The sequence below is a fragment of the Leuciscus leuciscus genome, assembly GCF_965113295.1.
Source record: "Leuciscus leuciscus genome assembly, chromosome: 14".
Lineage (NCBI taxonomy): Eukaryota > Metazoa > Chordata > Actinopteri > Cypriniformes > Leuciscidae > Leuciscus > Leuciscus leuciscus.
The window spans coordinates 30,229,829-30,251,396 of NC_138738.1; the positions used below are offsets into that span (position 1 = coordinate 30,229,829).

The following is a 21,568-nucleotide window of genomic DNA, read 5'->3' on the forward strand; positions in this document are numbered from 1 at the left end:
ATTTGCATTTTCTTCAGCCTGAGAATATTTATTCCAGTTATGGTGTGAAAGGGCCTTTACATTTGCCAAAAATGTAACTTTTTAAAATTATTATTATTAAAAGAAACAAGCCCGGGCCAGCCCAGCAAAAATTACGCAAAAGTAATGCCACACAATACTTTCAATAAAAAGTAACGCAGTTATTACTTTTTAGGTAGTAACAATATTGTAAAGCATTGCTTTTAAAAGTAATTTTCCCCAACACTAGCTGCTAAAATTCAACTAGTAGGATATAATAAAGCAATGAGACTCCTTTCTGTCAAAAATTAGGTTTTGGGTCAGCTATTTTTTATGTTTAATATATAACTATGTGTTTTTAAATGATTCTTGTTGCAAATTATACAGATATGCACAAGCAAAGAGTTCAATACATGAAAAAAATAAAACACTGAATAAAAAGACACATATACACAGTGATGCTCTGCATCACTTCACAAACAAGTTTTATTAGTCATCACAAGATACAAAATATATATACTTTTTTAAATTCTTTTTTTTTTTTTTTTTTACACTGATTTGCCAGAGGAATAGAACAATTAAGCTGATCACAATAACCATAAAGTAGAGATATTTTGACCAAGGAGGAAAAGGGGGAATTCGATCACTGTCGTCAACATAACACTGCAACAGATCAGCATGTTCTTCAAAATTGTATCTGAAATTCAACATATCTTCCACTTCAAGTTCCTGCTGTCACATGAGCATTTGATAGCTTTCTCATTGAAATGAAGTGTGATGGATTCCCATAGGAAACTAAAGAAATGTGGAGTCTCTAGGATGTGATTCAGACACATGAATAGGCTCAAATGGAATCAGCAATTTTTTCCACATTTTATGTTCTGCTTGTGAGGGCCAGTTGTTATAACTATGTATAATAGATTAAAACTGTAAAATGGAAATGGATTTATTTTTATTTTTATAAATGAACATGCAAGGGGACGTTTAAAATTCTGAGGGCACACGTTAGCATTGAATGTGTGTTAAATATGTTGAACATGAGACTACAGCAAAGCTCACCTTCATGAAAATTGTTTTCCCCGCCCCCTACCACCCCAGTAGACAAGACTATTGTGTAGGAAACTCACATAACACTGAAGAAGTGTACGTAACAGGACTAAGTCATCACCATGGTGAAACTGAGGGCAGCATAAAAGAGAGAGCGCAAACACGGAGAAACAGACTTCCCTTTAGATAATTACATTTGTGTTACCAAGAGTGAAGGCAAGGAAGAAATCAGATCTTGAAGAGCGTAAATATAGGTCCAAGTATATCTTTTTTTGTGAGTATTCATTTAAAGGAGATTTGATATTACATGCTGTAGGAAGGCAATTTTGGAGAACTAGTTGGGATATGTGGTTTTGAGTGTTTATGTGCAGTAAATCAGAAGTAATAATTAGGGATGCCACAGAGTAATTTTGTAGGCAAGTACTCTTACATTAAAAACAAGTAATCATTACTCCTAAAAAAAACTAAAACGTAAAAAAAAAAAAAATCAACTTTACAATGGTTTCACAAGATAACAAGCTATGTCTTTGGAAATCATGACTCTAACAAGAACCATGAAGACTGATATATTGCACACTTAGATCTCTCACCCCTCTTCATCATGTATCCAGAGTGCCACCCAATGCACTTACCGTAGAAATAACGATTGAAGTGAAGGCAAAGGAAAATCAATTTGCGAGTAGTTTGTGTAGAGTTTTACTAGTTAGTTGTAGAACGAGTACTTGACTAGTTGATTACTTGTGCACATCCCTAATACTAACCTCAGTGGCCACATAAGGCATGTACACATGCATGTAATCTGTGAGTGTGTATGTGTGTCTGCTCAGTCATGGGAATTCATTTCACTGGGGTAGAGCTTTGAGAATAGCATTAACCTCTTCAGCAACAGCGGTCAGTGCAAACTCAAACTGATCCTGAGGAGAGAGAAAAGCATAGATCAGCGTTTATATTTTACGATCCACTACTCCATCCGTCAAACTCTCCTTTAATAACACCATCAGCGCCAATGAAAATGATATATAGCAGTTACTGCAACTGAGGAGAACAAGAGAGGCTGCAGATACTATGGTGTTTTATGGGTACAATAGTGCTTTTATTTCTCATTTGGGGCTCTGTGGTGTTACTGAGCACAGCTCTGCTGTTCTGTCCTTCATTACCTTGGTGCGCACCATTCCTGGCCTCTGGTCTCGAATGTGTTCCAGGGTTGCGGCAATATCGATCTCTTTTACTCCTGTGTTAAAAAACAACAACAAACTTTATTTAGCATCTTCAGTATGTTGTACTTTCCTAAACACTGATTTCTTCACAAGCTTTACTAGTTTGTATCATGTGCTGACCTTTAGCCATGCGGTTCAGGACCATGTCGATCAGGATGTATGTTCCAGTCCGGCCTGTACCATCACTGCACAGAAGGGCGATACTGTGAGCAATACACTCTAAAAAAATCTAATGTGCCATTTGTGAACATACAATTCACAACACAATACTTGATCTCGACAAGAATACTGGGTGTTTTTCAAAACACCTTCTAATAAAATGTTTGGTAGGCTTAGCATCTCTTAAAGGGGTGGTTGATTATGATTTCACTTTTATAACTTTAGTTAGTGTGTAATGTTACTGTTTGAGCATAAACAACATCTGCAAAGTTACGACGCTCAAAGTTCAAAGCAAAGGGAGATATTTTCTTTTAAAGAAATCACTTTTAAGGACTACAACAAACGGCTGGTAGGGACTACACGACATTCCTCCCGGGTTAGTGACATCACAAACCTTTAAATTTACATAAATCCCGCCCCCGGAACACGATTTATAGATTATCAAGACAGAATATGCTAATCAATGACTAGAAGATAACTACACATAAGCTACATAAATTCATCAACTAACCATTCAGAAATGTTGTCTACATGTTGTCACTTCTTCGTGAGTCTCTCTATCTTTGTCTGACTCCGGTTTGAACATAAAAGGCTAAAAGCTTTTGAAATTTTCAGTGCATGTCTGTGTGAGTGGAAGCTGTTGAAGCTCGACCCTCTGTGCCAGGAGCAGCAACTCATTTGCATTTAAAGGGACACACACAAAAACGGTGCATTTTTGCTCACCCTCAAAAATGTATTTTGAGGTATTTTGAGCTAAAACTTCACATACACACTCTGGGGACATCAAATACTTGTTTTACATCTTGTGAAAAGGGCATTATACCACGCCTTTAATATTAAACTCAAAAAGGAGTCAAACTACACTTTTTAATAAAAACGTTTAATTCCTCAAACGCGCCAATGTGTTAAAATACCTGCAGTGCACGATGATGGGGCAGGAGCGTCCACGGTAGCACTTGTTGACTTTCCTGAAGGGCAGAAAGAAAGATTTCCTGAAGGAAATACTAGTGCTTACAAAGCAGCAAAAAATAGTTTTTATGTTAGATTAGCTCTGGTTCTGAGTAAATGAAGTAACGATTATAAGTTGCAATGGCATTGCTTTCTGTCAGATGTTCACAAGAATGCATACGACAGTGTAAAGGAGTATGCAGTACAAAAGTATGTAATATGTACCGTAATTAAATGCCAGAAAAGCAATCCAAATCCATTATCCAAATATTACGATGTTGAATAACAAACATTCTATTAATGTAAGTCCGTTTCTTAAATGTCTATAAAAACTGTATAGAACTGTATTCAACGGTTTGGGTTTAGTACGATTTTTAATGGTTTTGAAAGAAGTCAATTATGCTCACTGAGGCTGCATTTATTTGCATATTATTACAATTTAAAAACTGTTTTCTATTTTTATATATTTGTAATTTATTCTTCTGATGGCAAAGCTGAATTTTCAACAGCCATTACTCCAGTCTTCAGTGTCACATGATGCTCCAGAAATCATTCTAATATGCTGATTTAGTGCTTAAGAAACATTTATTATTAACTATCATATATGTATAATTATAACATTTATTATATGATTATTAATTTTGTAAACAGTTTTGATACTTAATATTTGGTATAAACAGTGATATTGTTTTTCAGGATTCTTTGAAGAATAGTTAAAAGTTCAAATGTATTTGTATAGCACATTTAAAAACAACCACAGTTGACCAAAATAGCTTGGTTTCTATTCTAAGATGAATAGAAAGTTTATTTTATAATAAAAAAATTTTTTGTAACAATGTAAAAGTCTTTTCTGTGATTACTATGTGATCAATTTAATGCATGCTTGCTGAATAAAAGTTAAATCATTATTAAAAATAGTCCTTACCTCAAACCTTTGAAAGGTAGTGTGCATTTATAATGTAATGATTCATCATTTTAATCATTTAACATTTTAACATACAGAACATTTTTGAAGTTTAAAAAAATAAAACAAATAAGTATAAATATGTTGCTCTGTGTAATTTGTTGTGCTTATACGATGATTGTGATTTGTATTGATGATGATGACAAATATAACAAGTTTTTTGTTAAAGTGTATATATATATATAAATATACAGTATATACACGAAGACTTCAGATGTCCCAAAAAAACCTTGAGCATTTATGTTTTTAATTTTACTCATCAGTGAAATTTTTGAAAATAAGGCAGTTCAATAATCTTCACATAATAACCTTTTCATTGCCATTAAAGTGAAATTACTGAACCTAAACATAGGAGCCTGATAAAAAAAAAAGGTCATTTAAAAAAAATATGTCAGACCGACTTTGAGGATTTTGCAAGTCTTTATATATACACGTTGCTCTGTCTGTTATTTATTTTTGTGTTTATATTAATATTATGATGATTGTGATTTGTATTGATGATGATGGCGAATGTTTGGATTTTGATATGGTTAAGCTTTATAATTGAATAAAAAACGAAAAGAAAATTGAAATATGTTCCATTGGGTGTTATTCATTTTAGTGTTTATAATAATATCATGATGATTGTGATTTGTATTGATGACGAAGAATGTTTGGATTTCGATACATTTTCTCAGTGGCTGAAAAAAAACAAAACAGATAGCAAAGCACAACATAAGCTTAATTTAATCTACAGAGCAATGATTAAATTGTGTCTGGACTGGAATATATGTAGCCATTTAAGATGAAATAATTGCAGACTTTGGTGGAGAACAAAAATTTATAAAGATGAGAGGAATTTCAACACAGTGGTCGCCTTGCAAGAACTGTAAAATCGAGGCTAATGTAGAGTAGAGACCCACAGAGATCAGAGGAAAACATCAGGACCACTGCACAGCAGAGAGCCAGAAAGATCAAAAAGAGGAGTGTTATACCAGTCAAGAGTGGTAAGAAACAAGCAACATCAACCCCAAACATCAAAAAGCATGTAATGTAAGGACGTGTTGGAGAAAGGAGAGACACAGAAAAGGAAATGAAAAGAGACTAAGATGGAAAGGTCGACAGAGAACGTGGAGGGGGAGTTAGGCGATGGAGCGTTTCATCAGCGTTGCTGCAGCCACACCTGTCTGTGCTCATTTTTGTGACTATGCAACTGGAACCAGACTACTAGCTGCAAACCACAAAAATGACACAGACAGCTGTGCAATACCTCGCTACTGCGCTCCATCGCTCTCAGAAAGAGACTGACAGAGGTCGAGAGGATAAAAGAGACTGAAGTGAATGGAGGGAATAAGAGTATAGCATGATGGAATGATATCATGGCAGCTGGGAGAAAAGAGAGAGCAAATGGAGAACATGACGTCAAACTGACATATACATAAATTCACACAGAGCTGTCATGGTTTTAGCTGCAATTTTTTTTTTTTTATGTCATTTCTGACTATTATTTGTCATTTTCTGTATGAAAGTTATAGTGTACGCTTATTACACTAACACCTTAAGAATTCAGTTGTTGTTATTAAGAATTAATAACAACAACTGAAAAGCTGTAAAATGACATGAATAAAAATATTTATAATTGTTAAAAAATACCACCTATCCCCACCTTAGTATATAATTAACAGTAAAACAAATAAAATGATGGTTCTTATTATTTTATAGCATTTTATAATATTATGATGTTATTGCCATTAGAGTAAATAATCACAATCAGGCAATAATTAAGCCTTCATACATGTGTAAGTAATGTATTTACACATTAAGTATGTTTGTGAGCATGTGTAGTACCTGCGGAAGTCCAGCAGAGGGCGTGTGGAGGTGGGTATTCCCTGTGCGGGCCAGCTCAGGAAGTGGAACTGAGTGAGGGTTCGAGTTTCCTGGGTTTGGACGTTCTTCAGGTAGAAACTACGCACCAGGAAGTCATTACACCATATATGCTCAGACACCAGGTTCACCTGAGAGAGATGATTGAAGGGTAACAACATTTTATATAGTTTACACTACATAAAGCAAACTGCTCAAGGCATCTCTTCAGGTTCACAAGTGATATTACAAACCTCATAAATGTGGTAAAGAGAAGATCCCTCATCGGGCCAGTAGCGATCGCACTGCTTTTCTCCGTCCTCAACCAGAGCCGTCATCATCACTATGACTGTGCATCCGCTCTCCCAAACCATCTGCGCAACATACACGCCTTACAAAACATGCCATTTAAGCTGTATTTACATGAATGCACAGAAAATAAGCAATAATTGATACGTAGAACAGTGTAAAATATACAGAAATACACCATTAAAAAAAGATTTTTAAAGTTTTTGAAAGAATTCTCTAAAGCTGCAAAATTATACTATTTAAATGTAATATATAATTATTTATATATTCATTTATATTTTAAAGTTTTATTTATTCCCGTGATGGCAAAGCTGAATTTTCATTACTCCAGTCTTCAGTGTCACATGATCCTTCAGAAATCATTCTAATATGGTGATTTGGTGCTCAGATAACATTTCTTATTATTATCAATGTTGAAAACAGTTGTTATGCTTAATATTTTTATGGCAACCGTGATGCATTATTATTATTATTTATCTGATGAATAGAAAGCTAAAAAAAACCAGCATTTATTTGAAATATATATATTTTTTTAAATGTAGACATCTTTACTGTGACTTTTGAACAATTTAATGCATCCTTGCTGAATAAAAGTATATATATAATTTTACTGACCCACATTTTTTAATGGTAATGTACATTTCAAGCAACTTGTATAACTTTATATCAAATGATTACAAAGGTCTCACATCCATACACAGATGTGACTGACCTGCCAGAAATCAGAGATGGTGTGTGAGAGAGGTCCTTGGGTGGCAATATAAGCTGGCATCCGGGGGTCATGCTCGATCTAAAGGGTCAATAGTAGACAAAAGGTCAGGGGTCAGTGCTTTAGCCCTTCTTAACCCTGGATCTGCCCATCACCACGACAACAGGCCATTAATGTGATCCGAGGCGCGTGAAGGCTTAATTGATGATCCCTTGCTCTCAACTACAACAGAGCAGCAGGGGATTCCAGACCTAAACATCATGAATGAGATCAATGCAATGTAACCATGGCAACGCTGAGAGGGGGATTCCGAAACCAGTGGCAGCCTTGCACATCTATGAGGAATAAATGGATTATTGCCTTGGTAACAGGAGGAGATGCAAGGAAGGGACGGCTTTCTAGCTTTAGATTTCAGCTACCGAGGAAAGGAAAGAGACAATAATGCAGGCCCTTCAAACTGCACTGAGTCACATGATGAGGTCCAGGTCAAAGAGGACCATCAAGTGCACATACTTACAATGGTGCTGGCGTTGATGTAATCTGTCCTGGAGGGGTTAATCTCAGCCTTCAGCTTCACTCTTGAATGGTCATCTGCATAAAACAATTGACGGTTACACATCTAATCCATTAAAAAGGGTCGATCAGGTTGTGTGAAAAAGAGATGCGTACTATTTTACGTACTTATGCACTTTTTTATGCCATTTTATAGTATAAATAGCGTGAGTAGTGTGTTCACACTGAACTAACTCCTCAGGTACACTTGCAGGCAGGGGGTGGGGGTGGGGGGCAATGGGGTCGTACTCACAGGGCACGGCATCAGAGCAGCGGTTCTTCTTTATGTTACTTTCACTCTGGGCCACTGAGATGGTGCTGGGTTCAGCCTGGTAGGAGCACAGAGCCTCCCATTCTTTGAGCAAACGGTCTTTATTCTTCAGATGATCCTCCATATATGCCTAGAAAACATGAGAGAGAGACAGAGAGAGAGAGAGAGAGAGAGAGAGAGAGAGAGAGAGAGAGTGAAACACCAGTAAAGACTCCTGATTTCTCAGAAATGCTGCTCATTCATGTGATACTTAAAAAAAAGAAAATTTAGAGAATGCCAGTATACTAACAAAATCAAATCAAAAACACTCTTTGTAAAGCATGAAGTAAATAATATAATAAATATTAATGTTTATGAACAGCAGCAGGCCAATTCATATACAAAGTGTTAACCAAAGGGAAAGAATAAAAGGCTGTGACACACCAGGGATGAATACTATAATGATAACTATAAAGTTTTAATAAGTGTTGTAATTCTATGAGAATAGGAAAGTCCACACCATATAGTAGAGCTGCACGATTTAAACACCCACACGATCTCATTCCTAAATGACAACAATTCTCCTGTGTCTACTAAAATCACACCGGAACATTCAGATCTGCGTTGGCGCTGCCACTGACCTGGAGAAAGAAGTTGTCATGTATAGGTACTGAACAGCTTCACAGTCTTTTCAACCAAAGCATCATTATTTCTGTGTTACAAACAGGGTTTGAAATTAACACCCGCCAACCCGCCTAATGCGGGTAAAGACCAACTGTGGCAGGTAACGCTGTCAAATCCCTAGCCAATTTGGCAAGTTATTTATTGTTTACTCACTTTGCTGGGGAAGTTTGTGTAAGCCAAATCTGCGTAGATTTAGCGCAAATACTCAACTCGTGAGTCATCATGATATATTAAATACAGCGTATTGCGCAAAATCTGCACATATCTGGCTTAATTGAACATACCCATCACTATAGTGGTGGGCTTGTTCATTTGCATTGAAGTAATAGCAACGATTAAAAAGCATTTGGCACACTATGCAGTTTCCGTTTTTCTCAAACAGCGACCCCTAGAGTCGCTGTGGAGTACTTGTATTTAACGTTACTGTCGTAAATACCACTCACGCAGAGCCATCTCTGCACTCTTCCGACCACGCTATCTTCGTCATATCTATGATATCTGCCATGATTCACGTCTGAAATGCGTGCTAGTGTCTTCCATAGAGGCTACTTCATATGTTGTTGATGTAAGTGACGTTGTGCCGTAAAGCAAGTCGTGATTCTTGCGAGATTTGTCAGGGCGCCACCTCTCAAACTTGCATTGCTGGTGAAAAGGATGAGGATGAAAGAGGAAGGGAGGAGATGACTGGATTTCATACATTCATTTCTTGTTCAAACAAAATCCTAAATTTATAATATAAGCTGTGACGCAGTTAATCTGTTTTTTTCTCTCTCTCTTTTTTTTTTGTGTGTGGGGAGGGGATGGGGGCTAGAAGAAGTTCTGAATGGCCGGTAACAAATTGGCTGGTGAGTGAAAAAGTATTCAATGTATTCAAATGATAGCAGAAAGTAACCCCTTTTGAAAGTAACTTGGTGCTTCATTTCGAATGAATTTTGAAATATTGTTTAGAACAGGTAGTCTGCGAATTGGGATGTAGCGACATATTCATCCAGCAATAAAACAAGTGAAGTATTTATGAACGAGTCATTGAATCATTAATTCAAACCGATTGTTTTTGAAAATAATTTATTCAAATTAATTAAACGCTTTTTAAATAAACAGCAGCCATTAACATTTTTTCAGATCCTCTAGTAAATTACTTGTTATTCTGTTTAGTTGTCTGTTCAGAATCGTTGGAAATCGCAATCTCTATTTGAAACAAAAAAAATGTGATTCTCAATTTATCCAGAATCGTTCAGCTCTACCAAATAGTTATCGTTCTTGGTGTGAACGGGCCTTAATTTTTTTGTGTCGGTAAATAGGGGTATAGAGTGTCTACCAGTATCATGTGCCCAGTGGAGATATCCATGTTAGACTGTGCTGGCTCCTCACACCAGGAGGGGGTGCTGCTATGTGAACTAGGGCTTGGCTGAGGTGCATCACTGAACTGTGACGACACGCTACTGACTCGTGACGTATCCGTTCCTCCTCCACCACCTCCTCCTCCTGCACCGGCACCCCCTGCAGCTCCGACTCCGCAGTCCTGCCTGCCCATAGAGGACTTAGCAGCCATGTGCTGCCGACAAAGATCCTGAAAAATTAAGAAAATCAGAGAATGTGAGAGAAAGAAACAGAGAATTAGCTATTACTGACAAATTGCAGCACATGCTGCATATGAAATTCAGACAGTAAATGAATATCAACGCTAATCAAATTACTCTGCTTTGCTTCTGTTCAAATCAAATAGCCTAAATCTGATCACATTAGTGTCAGATAATAACATGCCATCACAGCCAAAGCCACTAAATTAGCTTGAATTCAGAGATTTTATTACAGAGATATGATGCAGTACGCATTTCAAACACTCCTTCCGACCTGGTACTCATAATGCGTCACATTTCCTGCTTCAGGTCCTAGTCCCAGTTTCCCTGAGGCCAACTGGCGGGCATGGGTGCGCAAGCAGGCGATGGTCAATGCCCCCACCAGGAGTCCACCCACACAAGCCACACCCACAAACATGAGGAACACCCACTGGGTGTTGTCACGTACACGTGTTGCCACTGGCAACGCATGGCCATCGTTCTTCTGCAATGACGGAGAGAAGGAAAAAGATGAAAACAAATATATGAATCACAAATCATTTATACATCCCATACTTAATGTTGTGTTACCATAGTTTGTACTATCCTAGAGAAGCACAAATTTTACCCCTGAGAGGAACCATAAAGGACTCTGAAATATTTTAAGATGGAAAAGTGAAGAGGGAGAGAGGGTCCATGAGAGTATTAAAAAGAGTATTTAAAACAGGGCAGAACATCCCACCCCGCTGTCTGGAACTATGACTCAGTGGGCAACATCATAACGTCTGATGCAAGTACCACAGTAGTAATTAACGTGACAATAGATATAAAGCAAATAACTGATGAGAGAAACAGAGAGTGGAAGACTATCTAAAATCTTTATTACACCTCATTTCAACACACAAGAATCCCATCATATTCCCTAGTCCTATTTCTCTGCTAGAATGATGCAGACCACACAGGAGCCAGGGCATTACATCATCACTCCTGTGTGCACACCGCACTGACCTTGTCGCCACAGCAACCAACTTTACCTGACATCACTGTCTGTGCTGAGATTCTGAGTGCAAATCATTCTGATTGGTCATTTTTTATGCGCGTTCTTTATTTCAACAAATCACTGAGCACTTCGAGGAAAACAGTTTAACGACTACAGCAGGTTCCTAGATTCAAATAAAACAGTCTGGACCGGCCAGTAAAGTAACTCATTTATTATTACATTTAACGTACATTTAATTATTTATCAGACGCTTTTATCCAAAGATTACAAGTCTGATCATTTAAAACACTGACTTCGGAGAGTGAGTAAATGAATGCTGGTAAAACCAAGGAGTTAGATAGTGTGTGGTTAAAACGGTCATATTTCATAATTAACGTTTTTAAATATTTTTTTTTTCCAGCAACATGTGATCTGTATGAGATTTCTAACCAAGAATCAAGTGAACTGAAACGACAGGTAGGTGGATACGTTAGATTAAAAAAAGCAGATTTCTTTATAGTTTTACTGCTCCGTATGACCTGCACTTGCACGTGTTTAATTAACATGTTTAATATAATGTAACACTATATTAATACAACGTAACATTTAATCAAGTTTAAGAAGAAGTGCAACTCACCAAAAAATCAATAAACTAATGGAGAATGGAAACCTCACGCGCCCCGTGGTCCGCCGAAGATGAGCAGAAATTTGTACGTGCAATAACCCTAGAGCTCTTCTGCACCGGTTTGACATTTGAATTTCGTCCACTTTTCTTAGGGAGTGGAACGGTTGGTAAGTTTAAGTTCGCGGGAAACGAACAACGGTGACCGAGCTCAGCCCTGGAACAGACATCGTGATGTTTTGCGGGAATGTTGCGCTCTGAGGGGGAGAAGCATTTGGGATGGCAATCGGTCGCGCGCTTAGAGTCGTGAACGCGCCTGACAGTTTGACACGTATGATGTCGTTGTCATAGCAACAAAGCAAATGAGACGGGGCGGGGGTGGGTGTCAGGGGTCTTGTGAGATATTCCCTCCTCAACCATCGAAAGAGACAGAAATCATCGGGAAAGGGATAAACAACAGGCTCAAAAGTTAAGACATTGATTCAATGTTTCTGCACATCCTTACCTCCCCAACACCTGCCTGAAGCACCTTTAGACCAGTCTCTGATTCTAGAAGGTTCTTTTGAGCCACTGCATGTGAAAAAAATTAACAAAATCAATGTAAAGACAGTCACAGACAGCTTATTCTAATGTTTTCTCCACATACTTTCTTATAAACGGATACATAGAAGACATTTAAATAGACAGGTATGAAAGCGAAGCTGTGAGGGATAGACTTGCCATGTTTTCAATGGCATGGGCTGTATAAAGCTCCTAGATCACTTATAATTTTCCATAGTTCATGTTGTCTGGAGTTTTTTTGTCTACTGAAATTTCTTGGAAATATCATTTTGCAGTGTTTTGTAATCCAAAAACACATTAAATAACAGTACAACCCACTGAAGAGATGTATGTCTATCCCTCATAGCCTCGCTTTCATTCCCATTAAAAATCAAAGATGGTGCTGCTGTGAATAAGGTCTATTCACTGTGCGCCAGTCTTTTGTCGTATAAAGCAACGAAAGGTCACAAAAGGTTGTGCATTAGGCTACAGTGATTTTTTTAACGCGATTAGAAAAGCGCACAGCTTTAAGTAGCTTATTGCTTTAATAATGGTACGTAACTGAAATATGATCAGATACACATAGCTTATGTTCAATAACATTAATCAATAATGTATACACTTGATGCAAATATAGAATTCAAAGGATGTGGGTCACGTGACTCATCCAAACAGATTTTTAGTCACCTGGGTCTGTTTGCTTTTACGGCTAGTGTGCTCCAAAACTTTGTCAAAATTCACTTTTTATACGCAATTACAATCCAGTCCTCTTCCAGAAGCAGGCCAAAAAAACTGATGACTCATGGTGCACTCACTTATTTAGTCAAATCAAATGCTCTCTAGAGTGAGAATGCCCCTCCCCCTAATAACACCAACATCTAGTGGCAAATCATCTTAATGGCTGTAGCATAAAATAAAGGCCATTTTCTATTTAAAAACAAGGACAAGCTCTTCAGAAATACATCAAGATAGGGGGGAAAAAACTAAGCCTATCAAGTATTTAGTTTTTACTTTGTGTTATATGAGTTCTGAGCCATTATTATGTATCTCAGAAACACTTCTGTGTGACCAACATCACTAGTCAATAGTCATGAAACATTCTCTTCATTACTCACCGGTCTTTTCGGACACCTCATTTGCTGATAAATTCTGGCTGTTAGGGAGCACCCGGAAAGTGACAGCTGGACCAACCACACTGTGTAGAGCAGAATTTTTAATCACATGCAAGTTTCCCGTATGATTATGAACAGGGTTTGAAATAAACTTTTTCACTCACCAGCCAATTATGCCACTAAATTTTTACGTTACAAGCCATTCAGAACTTCAGAAATAAACCAGATTACCAAATTCAAAGCTTAGATTTAAATATATCTCATTAAATCTGATTCTGAATCATTGAATGGCTTCCAGTTTTATAAAAATAATGTTTGCAGATACCAAAATAAAACAAAATGATCTGTGACTTTTCACATTTTCTAATTTTAAAGATGTGGCACGACACACCTCGTCAAAGTTCTTTAAGCTTTTGTTTCAATAATGTTGGAGGTTCCTCTTAGGGGAAGGGCTCTGGACATAATAAGGAAAATAGGAACTTCATAGGAAAAAAGTCATAGGACATCATTTATGAAACATAACCTGTCAAATTAGCTAGTGAGTTGATATGCATTACCTGCCACGATAGATTTTCATCTGCATTTGGTGGGTTGGCAGGTGTTAATTTCAAACCCTGATTATGTTAGATTGTGATCCAAGCAAAAAGGGAAGGACAAGTAGTGAAGCAAATCCACTTTTGAGGTCAGTTCATTCCATTCACTTTTCTCTCTCATTCTTTCCCTCTTAGCCATCCCCCTCTGTCCTCCTAGGACAATGGATCAAGGTTCCAGCTCACCACAGTTTGATTTAGTAAAAAGGGTTGGTGGGATTAGTGTTTTCTTCCTAACCACAGCAACAAACAGTAATCAAGACTGTTTGCTTTAATAAAATAATTATATTAAATAAGTAAAGCATTGTTAGCTAAGTTAAACAGCTTGCTTTTTTATTTCCATATCTTCAAATTGTGTGTTAGTACATACCTTTGCAAGTTTGCTAATTAAATAAAGCTTAGGGTTAGTGCCCACCGCATCAAAGCTAATTCTGGGACTCTCCTCAGCTTTTGCTGCTAAACCTAAGCCTACCTGATATTGATGAAAGAGCCAGTGGTGAGATGGATCCTCTCAGCAAGGGTCTTCAGAAGACGAACCCCATCAGACAGACTAAGATGGCTGTAGAGAGACATACACATTCATATGCCCCCACACACAATTTCACAAGCACAAACCAACACATAACTCACAAAAACAACACACAAACAGACTCTCCACTGAATATCCCATTTGACGTGTGCCCTCAGGTCCTTCAGTAGTGTTTTGAAAGTAAATACCACATGACTACTTTGCTTTCAGACAAAAGTAACGCCCACATAGACTAGCACTCAGTACAACAGTCTAAACTGTTAGTTGTACCTTTGATTGGTGACAATGTATCCAAATTCCTCCTTTAACTTGGTTTCATTCTTTCCTGGTTGCACACTCAGGGCTCCCTTTCCAAGTCGTCCGTCCTCTTGTTTAAGAGCTGAAGGCCCTAGTGCACTGGCACCCATTGGGATGGAGTTATCCTGGGAGGTTCCTGGGGACCCGGGGCTCTTATGGGAGGTTTTGGGCCCGGGGTTGAGTGGGGAAGGGAAAGAGGAATTTGTAGCTGGGGCAGAAGCCTTCTCCACCACATGGGTCATCTCCTCCTCTGAAATCTTCATCTGATATAGCACATAAAACATGCCATGTCAGGAATAGGCTGGAATAAACTCCACAACTTTTACAAATTTTAAAACAATAGGCATCATATACTTGCTGACTTGGTTACACTGCCTACCAGACATTAAAGTTGTTCGAAACACAACCAAATCAGTCAGAAACACTTGCCTTGTAGCTTGTTCTAAAATTTGCTCAAAATATCAAACATGTTTGATATCCTCAAATTGGATGGAATCATAGTCTGATTGTGAAGCTAAAAAATCAGAGTCATCTTACACTACACGATTTTCTGTGAAATCTGTCATCTGAAATCTGTAGACTTGCTCTGACTTTCGGCAACTAACCTCGACTCATCCTGTAAATCTGAGCAGAAATCTGGGCAAAGGTTGTGTAGTGTATTCCAGCCTAAAACTGACAACAGATAATAATTTGTTCAATTTATGATGTATAGTGCTTTTCTCTCTTATTTTCTTTAAAATGCCTTTGGGAGGACCATCAAGTAGTGTCTGTTTATTTTTTAACCATGACTATTGATCATAGACGAAAGGTGGAGGAAAGGATATCTTGTTTCAGCAGTATAAAAGCACCTATGTGCAGAGATACAATGTTTGGTAAGAGGCCTAAAAGATAAAAGATTTACAAAACAAATCACACATAATCATGCTCTTGTTTCCCTCATGTTATACATTTATTTTCATAGTATTATGAGTTAACACTTGCTGCCCCCTGTAGGTAATATATAGCATTACTACTGAGATGAACGCAACCTTGTAACAATACTAAAGCACTTTACAGCAAAAACATTTTGATGCTCACCACTTTTGGAGGCCCAGAAGAATCCTTTGTTTCAGCTGAATAAAGGAAAACAAGCATTTATGACTTTACATATTTTTTGGAGCTCCAACTCCTCGTATATGGTGCGTATATTTTGGAGTTGTATACTGATACTCTATAAAAGTTCCAGTGAAATCTCAGGGTGCTCACGTTTTCTCTGATTGTTTGTCGGTTCGCTTTGCAGGAGTTGAAGAACAGTGAAGAGACGCTCCGTCTCCTCGGGGTTCAGGTGGTTTAGATCAAATCCATGTTGCAGGAGCAGCTCATTCAGGCTCTGTTGAGTGGGTCCTGGAGTCAGAGTTCAGAAGTCATTGGCAAAGTATAAAAGTATATATAACATACAGTGTATATATATATATATACATACAATGTTTTTTAACTAAACATAAATTAAAAAACAATCTCACCACTGTGCCCAGGAAAAACTCCATACTTCTGAGGACCTTTCTTTTGCTCCTGTTGGCTGTTGATCTTCTCATCTTGGGAAAAGAAGCCCTTGTTATAGTCAAGCGGGAAATCCAGCTCCTGAAAAAAAGACGAGGCGGAGTGAGGCGCTGCCACACGATGGCGTGAGGTCGGCTGTGCAGGCGAGGAAAGGAGGAGAGTCATCAGATCCTGCAGAAGCTGATCATCTTTATCTAGAGACGGAGGAAGTGGAGAATTTCCCTTAATTCGAGAGGAGGCCGGTGGGTACCTGCCCCCATCCACCAGGTTCAAAGAGCGCTCCTCTTCATCTTGGTAACCATACTGTGAGACAAAAAGACATGATGCAGGAATTAAAGAGAAGTAGTTGTAGACATCCGGCCAAAGCTACAATGAGCACAATTGAACAAAAGTGCTACAGTATGTGTTTGGTGCTTGTGCAGGTTCTCTCACTCGCTGGTAACTATATGGATCCAAACTCTGCATATGGAGAGATGACTGAGGTGGATCGACAATCATGTAGTCCATATAAGGCTGCACCAGTTTGGAGTTGAGCTGGTTTGTAGGGCGAATCTGAGGCCTTTTATAATAGAGAGATTAAGAGAAAAATAAATGCAGTGGAAGAAAAGGGAAAGGAAACTGAATATGTGACAAAATTGTATACTCTGTGGATGGGACATTCTTTATCCCAGAAGAAACTGGGATCTTCGGAACTTTGCTAAGTTCTTTCTTAATCACTGATTGGGTGACATCATCCCGCCAAGTTAATCCTGCAAAATAAAAAGTGAAAAATACATCAGCCCAGAGCAACCAAAAAGGTTTGTATTGTTTGTGGGTAAATTACACAATAAGAATGTTCATGATAAAAAAGGGAAAAATCTAGTCTAAAACATGCGAAATGTTCTTAGAAATTGTAGCCTACTAATTTCAGTTTCATTCTAAAAATGTCATTTGTTAATCCTCAAACTAAAAGTTATAATGTTTTCCTTAAATCTTAAGTGTTATTTATTTTTATGGTTTTAAAAAATATATATATTAAAGTATATTTAATTAAATATATTACAAATATCATGAGTAATTAGTTTTAGAGAGTTTCACAGGGTAAGGAGTTACACGGTCCTCTCAATGGCACATCAGAAGATTTTCTTTTTTAAGAATGATGATTTTTATTGAATGAGGCTTTTTTATTATGATACCAGGACAGTTGTAGCACCCTGACATATTAATGCTTTATCGAAATAAAGAGGTGATTTAAGTGCAAGTTTAAGTTAAACTGCATTATTTTTATTTATTATTAAACCAATAGATCCAGAAAAAAGGCGTCATTGATACATGTATATTCACACATGTATTCACTTTTGATTCATTTGACCTTGGTTACTGTGGTAACACTTGGACCATTTTCTGTCACATGTTGGTGGATGAATCGTCACTTTGCCCATCGTGTTTGCATTGTGTGGTTTCTATGCCAACCGTCATTTTTTTGCTAGCTGGAAAAGTGCCAAGAATTTTCATTTCCACTGAAGGAGGATTTTAAAATTTGCATGAGAAACTCACCTTCCTTCATGAGCGTTTGCAATAATGACTGCAGTCTGTCTAGTAAGGCTGCAGTCACCCTGTAGCGAAACCTTTCCTGTCTCTGTGTGAGACACTGACCAAACAGCTCATCTGGAAAACACATATAGAAACCTTACACTATGTGTCTTAGACAGAGTATAAATATTGACAGTGGTCATGGCTTGTGCAGTAGCATCAAACAGCTCACCTAATACATACATATATATATTGTGCAGCTTTCTATTTAATGTATTTATGACAGCCACAAACATTGACAAAAAATACACTCAAAGGTTTATCTGAGGATCTCTTTGCCTTTTTATATTTTGATTTCTCACCCCTGCTCTTTCTGCTTGTATTAGACATAAACAGAGACTCCAGGAGGGTGAAGTTGTGTGATGTCACAGTTGCCATGGAAATGGTTGAAGAACACTGATTGGGTAAGACCAGGTGATGGTGAAAGTGTGTGTTTAGTGTGTAGTCAATGATTATTTATTTTTTTTACACTCTAAACTGCACAGATCAGCTTTAGCTAAAAGCTACAAAATAGTCAGAGATCAAACCTACACATAATAATCTGTATTTACAGGATTTTTTTTTTTTTTTTTACAAAATCAGTTTGTCGTGTTTGTCAGCATGACAGGCAATGAAGGCGATTTTATACACATAAAACAAATAAACATGAGGACAAGACTGGTGCATGAAAGCCAAATAAAACATAAAAGACGGAAGGGATGGCACTACCACTACTATGTAGAGTCAATATTGCACATCTGTTCCAGAGACTCATAGTTATTCATTATTGTTCATTATTTTCCAGTGATGAGTAACATTATGTAAAACGGAAACTGTAAAATATGGCAGCACTCACCATCCCAGCAAACCTGCCCACTGGAGCACAGGCCTTCATCAAACAGACAACCTTACCAGAAAGAAATGGAGAAAAAGAACAGAGTATGAAAGACTTTTAGGTTAATGTTTTTCTGACATTTGACAAAATAGACCAGCACAGACCATCTCTTCTCATAAGTGAGCAGGTTGTTTCAAGATTTGTACTATAGCTGGCTCACAGCAGCACAAACATCCCAGAGATATGAGTTACATTTACATTAACCAGCACACCTCTGACAATTTCAGCACCATAAGTCAGTTTGTGCAATTGCTTATCAAACAATTTCAATCAATTTAACACCACAGCAGCAAACAGGTTCTGGTTTGGAATAATGACCAGCCACCATAATGGGCATTAGTAAAATTTGCCAGAAGATAAAACAAGCAAGAGTAGCTCTAACTGCCATCTGCATCTCGGTACAAATGTTTCTTAATAGGATTTACAAATAAGAATGGTAAATTACGGAGAGAGAGAAAAAAAAAAGAAGAAAAAAACACAAAATCAAGCTCTATAGGACAAGCCAGTTTTTCATGTTTGTTTGAAAGCATAAAAGAAAATTTTGCACTCTGCCAACCTTCTGTTTCCTCCAGTCCCCTTGTGCTCTCTCAAACATACACACACACTTGAGAGTTGGGCAGACACACTCATCATATATAATTGAATCATGAGATGAAAGTTGGTTACATGAGTGGGAGTTCCTGCTCCAGTCTGCTGTAGGCTACTATATCAAAATAAATGTAAAGTCTTTCTGAGGCTGTATGTGAGGCAAAAGTGTAAGAGATGGGGTGCAGAAGAGGAGAGGAGATAAATCCCCCAAGATTCCTTTCTTAATTTGAAACCCATAATTAGTAGCCTAATTACACATCTCCTATCTATTATGCCACTTTTGTCACATGGAAATCAATATTTATGCTGTTCAGCTTCCACAACAGCTCTCTCATAGATTAATGACACATTCCCATAGAGTTTTGTAGGCTATGCCTCTGCCCTCACAGTGACGGCTGTTATAAGAATGACGTGAGATGGATCGTCAGTGGTGAGTCAGCCTGCCGAAGAGGAGCTAACACAGATGCAGTGCACAAGCGAACATACTATCTCTGTGTACGAGACAACCACTCAGACACCCCCCCACCCCGCTTACATACGCCCCATCAACTTCAGTTTAATTTGAAGCAATTGTTCCCAAATCGACCCCACTGTGCGCAATTAGAAATTGACTACTTCCGCTGTCCATGGTGCTGAGTTTTTACACCACAACAAACAGAATGGCCTCTTAGCAATGGACTATGGTCTTGTGTGAAAGTCGTAAAATGCCTATGAAGGCAGAGGATTGCTCAGCTGTTCAAATTATCGCTGCATAAGTGATTAATGCCACTAAATAACCATATTGTACCAGAATAAAAATAGTGTTGTTACTGTGAACTATTTTAAACACAGATGTGGCTGTTCGCGTCGTATAAATCGCACAGTATGCTGCGTTGTTGCGGGGATTATGAATCATGCCTGTATCTCATGCCAGATCGCCAAAATGTTGCCTTTTTTTGTCAGAGAATAAGAATATTATACAACATAAGACAAATAATACAAAATAAGGTAGAATAAATAAATATTTTGTACAATTTGCACATACTTAATCTTAATACACAATCTTAAAAGCTTTTTATTCAGTTTCCTACTCGCAATGAACCCCATGATTTTCCTTAATAACACACACAACAAAGTTAGTTTTGTTATCAGTAAATTTACATTAAGACTATTGTGATAAATATATATTTGAAATGTAGCCAAATATATATATATATATATATATATATATATAAAATGAATACAACTGTTTTATCATCATCATCATCTTAAAGATAAGTGAAAACAATAAGCACTTTTCCCACAATTAAATATATTTTCTAACGCTGCCATTCATCCCACCCGAGACAAGCGTTATATCTTCGACGTCAACATTACAGCAAGCACAGGATTTTCTTTGTCAAAATTATATTAAATACATGTAACAATTTTACTGATAGCGTTTAGCAAGCACGTTCTTGTGCATAACATTGCGCGTTTTTACTAATTCCAAATGCAGCTTTAGATTATAAACGCTTACAATGTGACATTAAAGTAAAAAAACAAAACAAAACTATGAAGGCTATAGATAGTGCACATGCATTTAATGTGTGTGAGTGGGGGGAGGAGATATGCAACCATATTAAAATCTGTTATTTAATACAGTTGATTTTCCGCAGTTGAATCATGCATCAGTCAGCTGAAGTTAACCTGTGGCTCGTGCTCTTGACGTACCGTATCTATCACCGGTGCCAAGCTGACAGCACGCAGTCGCCAAACAGACCAGCATCCACAGACGCGCCGATTTCATCTTCCCTCGGCTTCTCTCTCCTCGGTCTCCGTTTACACCGACATATTTAGATGACACAGCGATCAATGTGATGTTGCGCGCGTGCCAAACTTCAGAAACACGAGACGTGGGCAAGAGTGCGATAAAGATGAGTGTTTGCGAGAAGAAGCACCAGTGCGCTCCTGAAGGGAGGGGGCGAGAGGGCAGGACAGACTGAAAACCCGGATAGTGGGCACGACAATCAGTACAGTAATGCAGTTATTTTGAGTAATACACAAATTACATCATAATGGCCACTGCTGGTCTGTGGTTTGGACTTAATGCTTACATATTAAAGGCACA

General features: G+C 37.7%; 1 protein-coding gene across 2 annotated transcripts; it reads right to left on the reverse strand.

Moving 5' to 3' along the window:
• Window positions 1–322: 322 nt before the first annotated feature.
• Window positions 323–21,467, reverse strand: ptprnb (protein tyrosine phosphatase receptor type Nb). Of its 2 annotated transcripts, XM_082136752.1 has the most exons (23): window positions 21,172–21,467; window positions 18,853–18,903; window positions 17,982–18,092; window positions 17,089–17,194; window positions 16,878–17,004; window positions 16,409–16,748; window positions 16,152–16,289; window positions 15,984–16,018; window positions 14,880–15,169; window positions 14,553–14,639; window positions 13,494–13,573; window positions 12,344–12,408; window positions 10,533–10,742; window positions 9,997–10,248; window positions 7,998–8,145; window positions 7,710–7,783; window positions 7,196–7,273; window positions 6,429–6,548; window positions 6,160–6,326; window positions 3,335–3,388; window positions 2,382–2,446; window positions 2,202–2,275; window positions 323–1,958 (listed from the first exon to the last, which is right to left on the reverse strand). In XM_082136752.1, the coding sequence occupies exons 1-23, from the start codon at window positions 21,245–21,247 to the stop codon at window positions 1,887–1,889; spliced, it is 2,820 nt and encodes a 939-aa protein (XP_081992878.1). In that variant the 5' UTR covers window positions 21,248–21,467; the 3' UTR covers window positions 323–1,886. The 2 variants fall into 2 exon arrangements, with proteins under 2 accessions (XP_081992878.1, XP_081992879.1); XM_082136753.1 differs by lacking the exon at window positions 14,553–14,639.
• Between the last annotated feature and the right edge of the window lie 101 nt (window positions 21,468–21,568).

What these genes read in the sequence shown, in the direction of transcription:
- ptprnb (XM_082136752.1), bottom strand. Translation starts at nt 21,247, where the DNA reads ATGAAATCGGCGCGTCTGTGGATGCTGGTCTGTTTGGCGACTGCGTGC. An exon ending in CCACTGGGCACATGATACTG is followed by an intron (nt 8,146 to 9,996) that starts GTAGACACTCTA and finishes CATGTTTTCTAG; the next exon opens with GCATATATGGAGGATCATCT. An exon ending in CCTGAACCGCATGGCTAAAG is followed by an intron (nt 2,276 to 2,381) that starts GTCAGCACATGA and finishes TTTTTAACACAG; the next exon opens with GAGTAAAAGAGATCGATATT.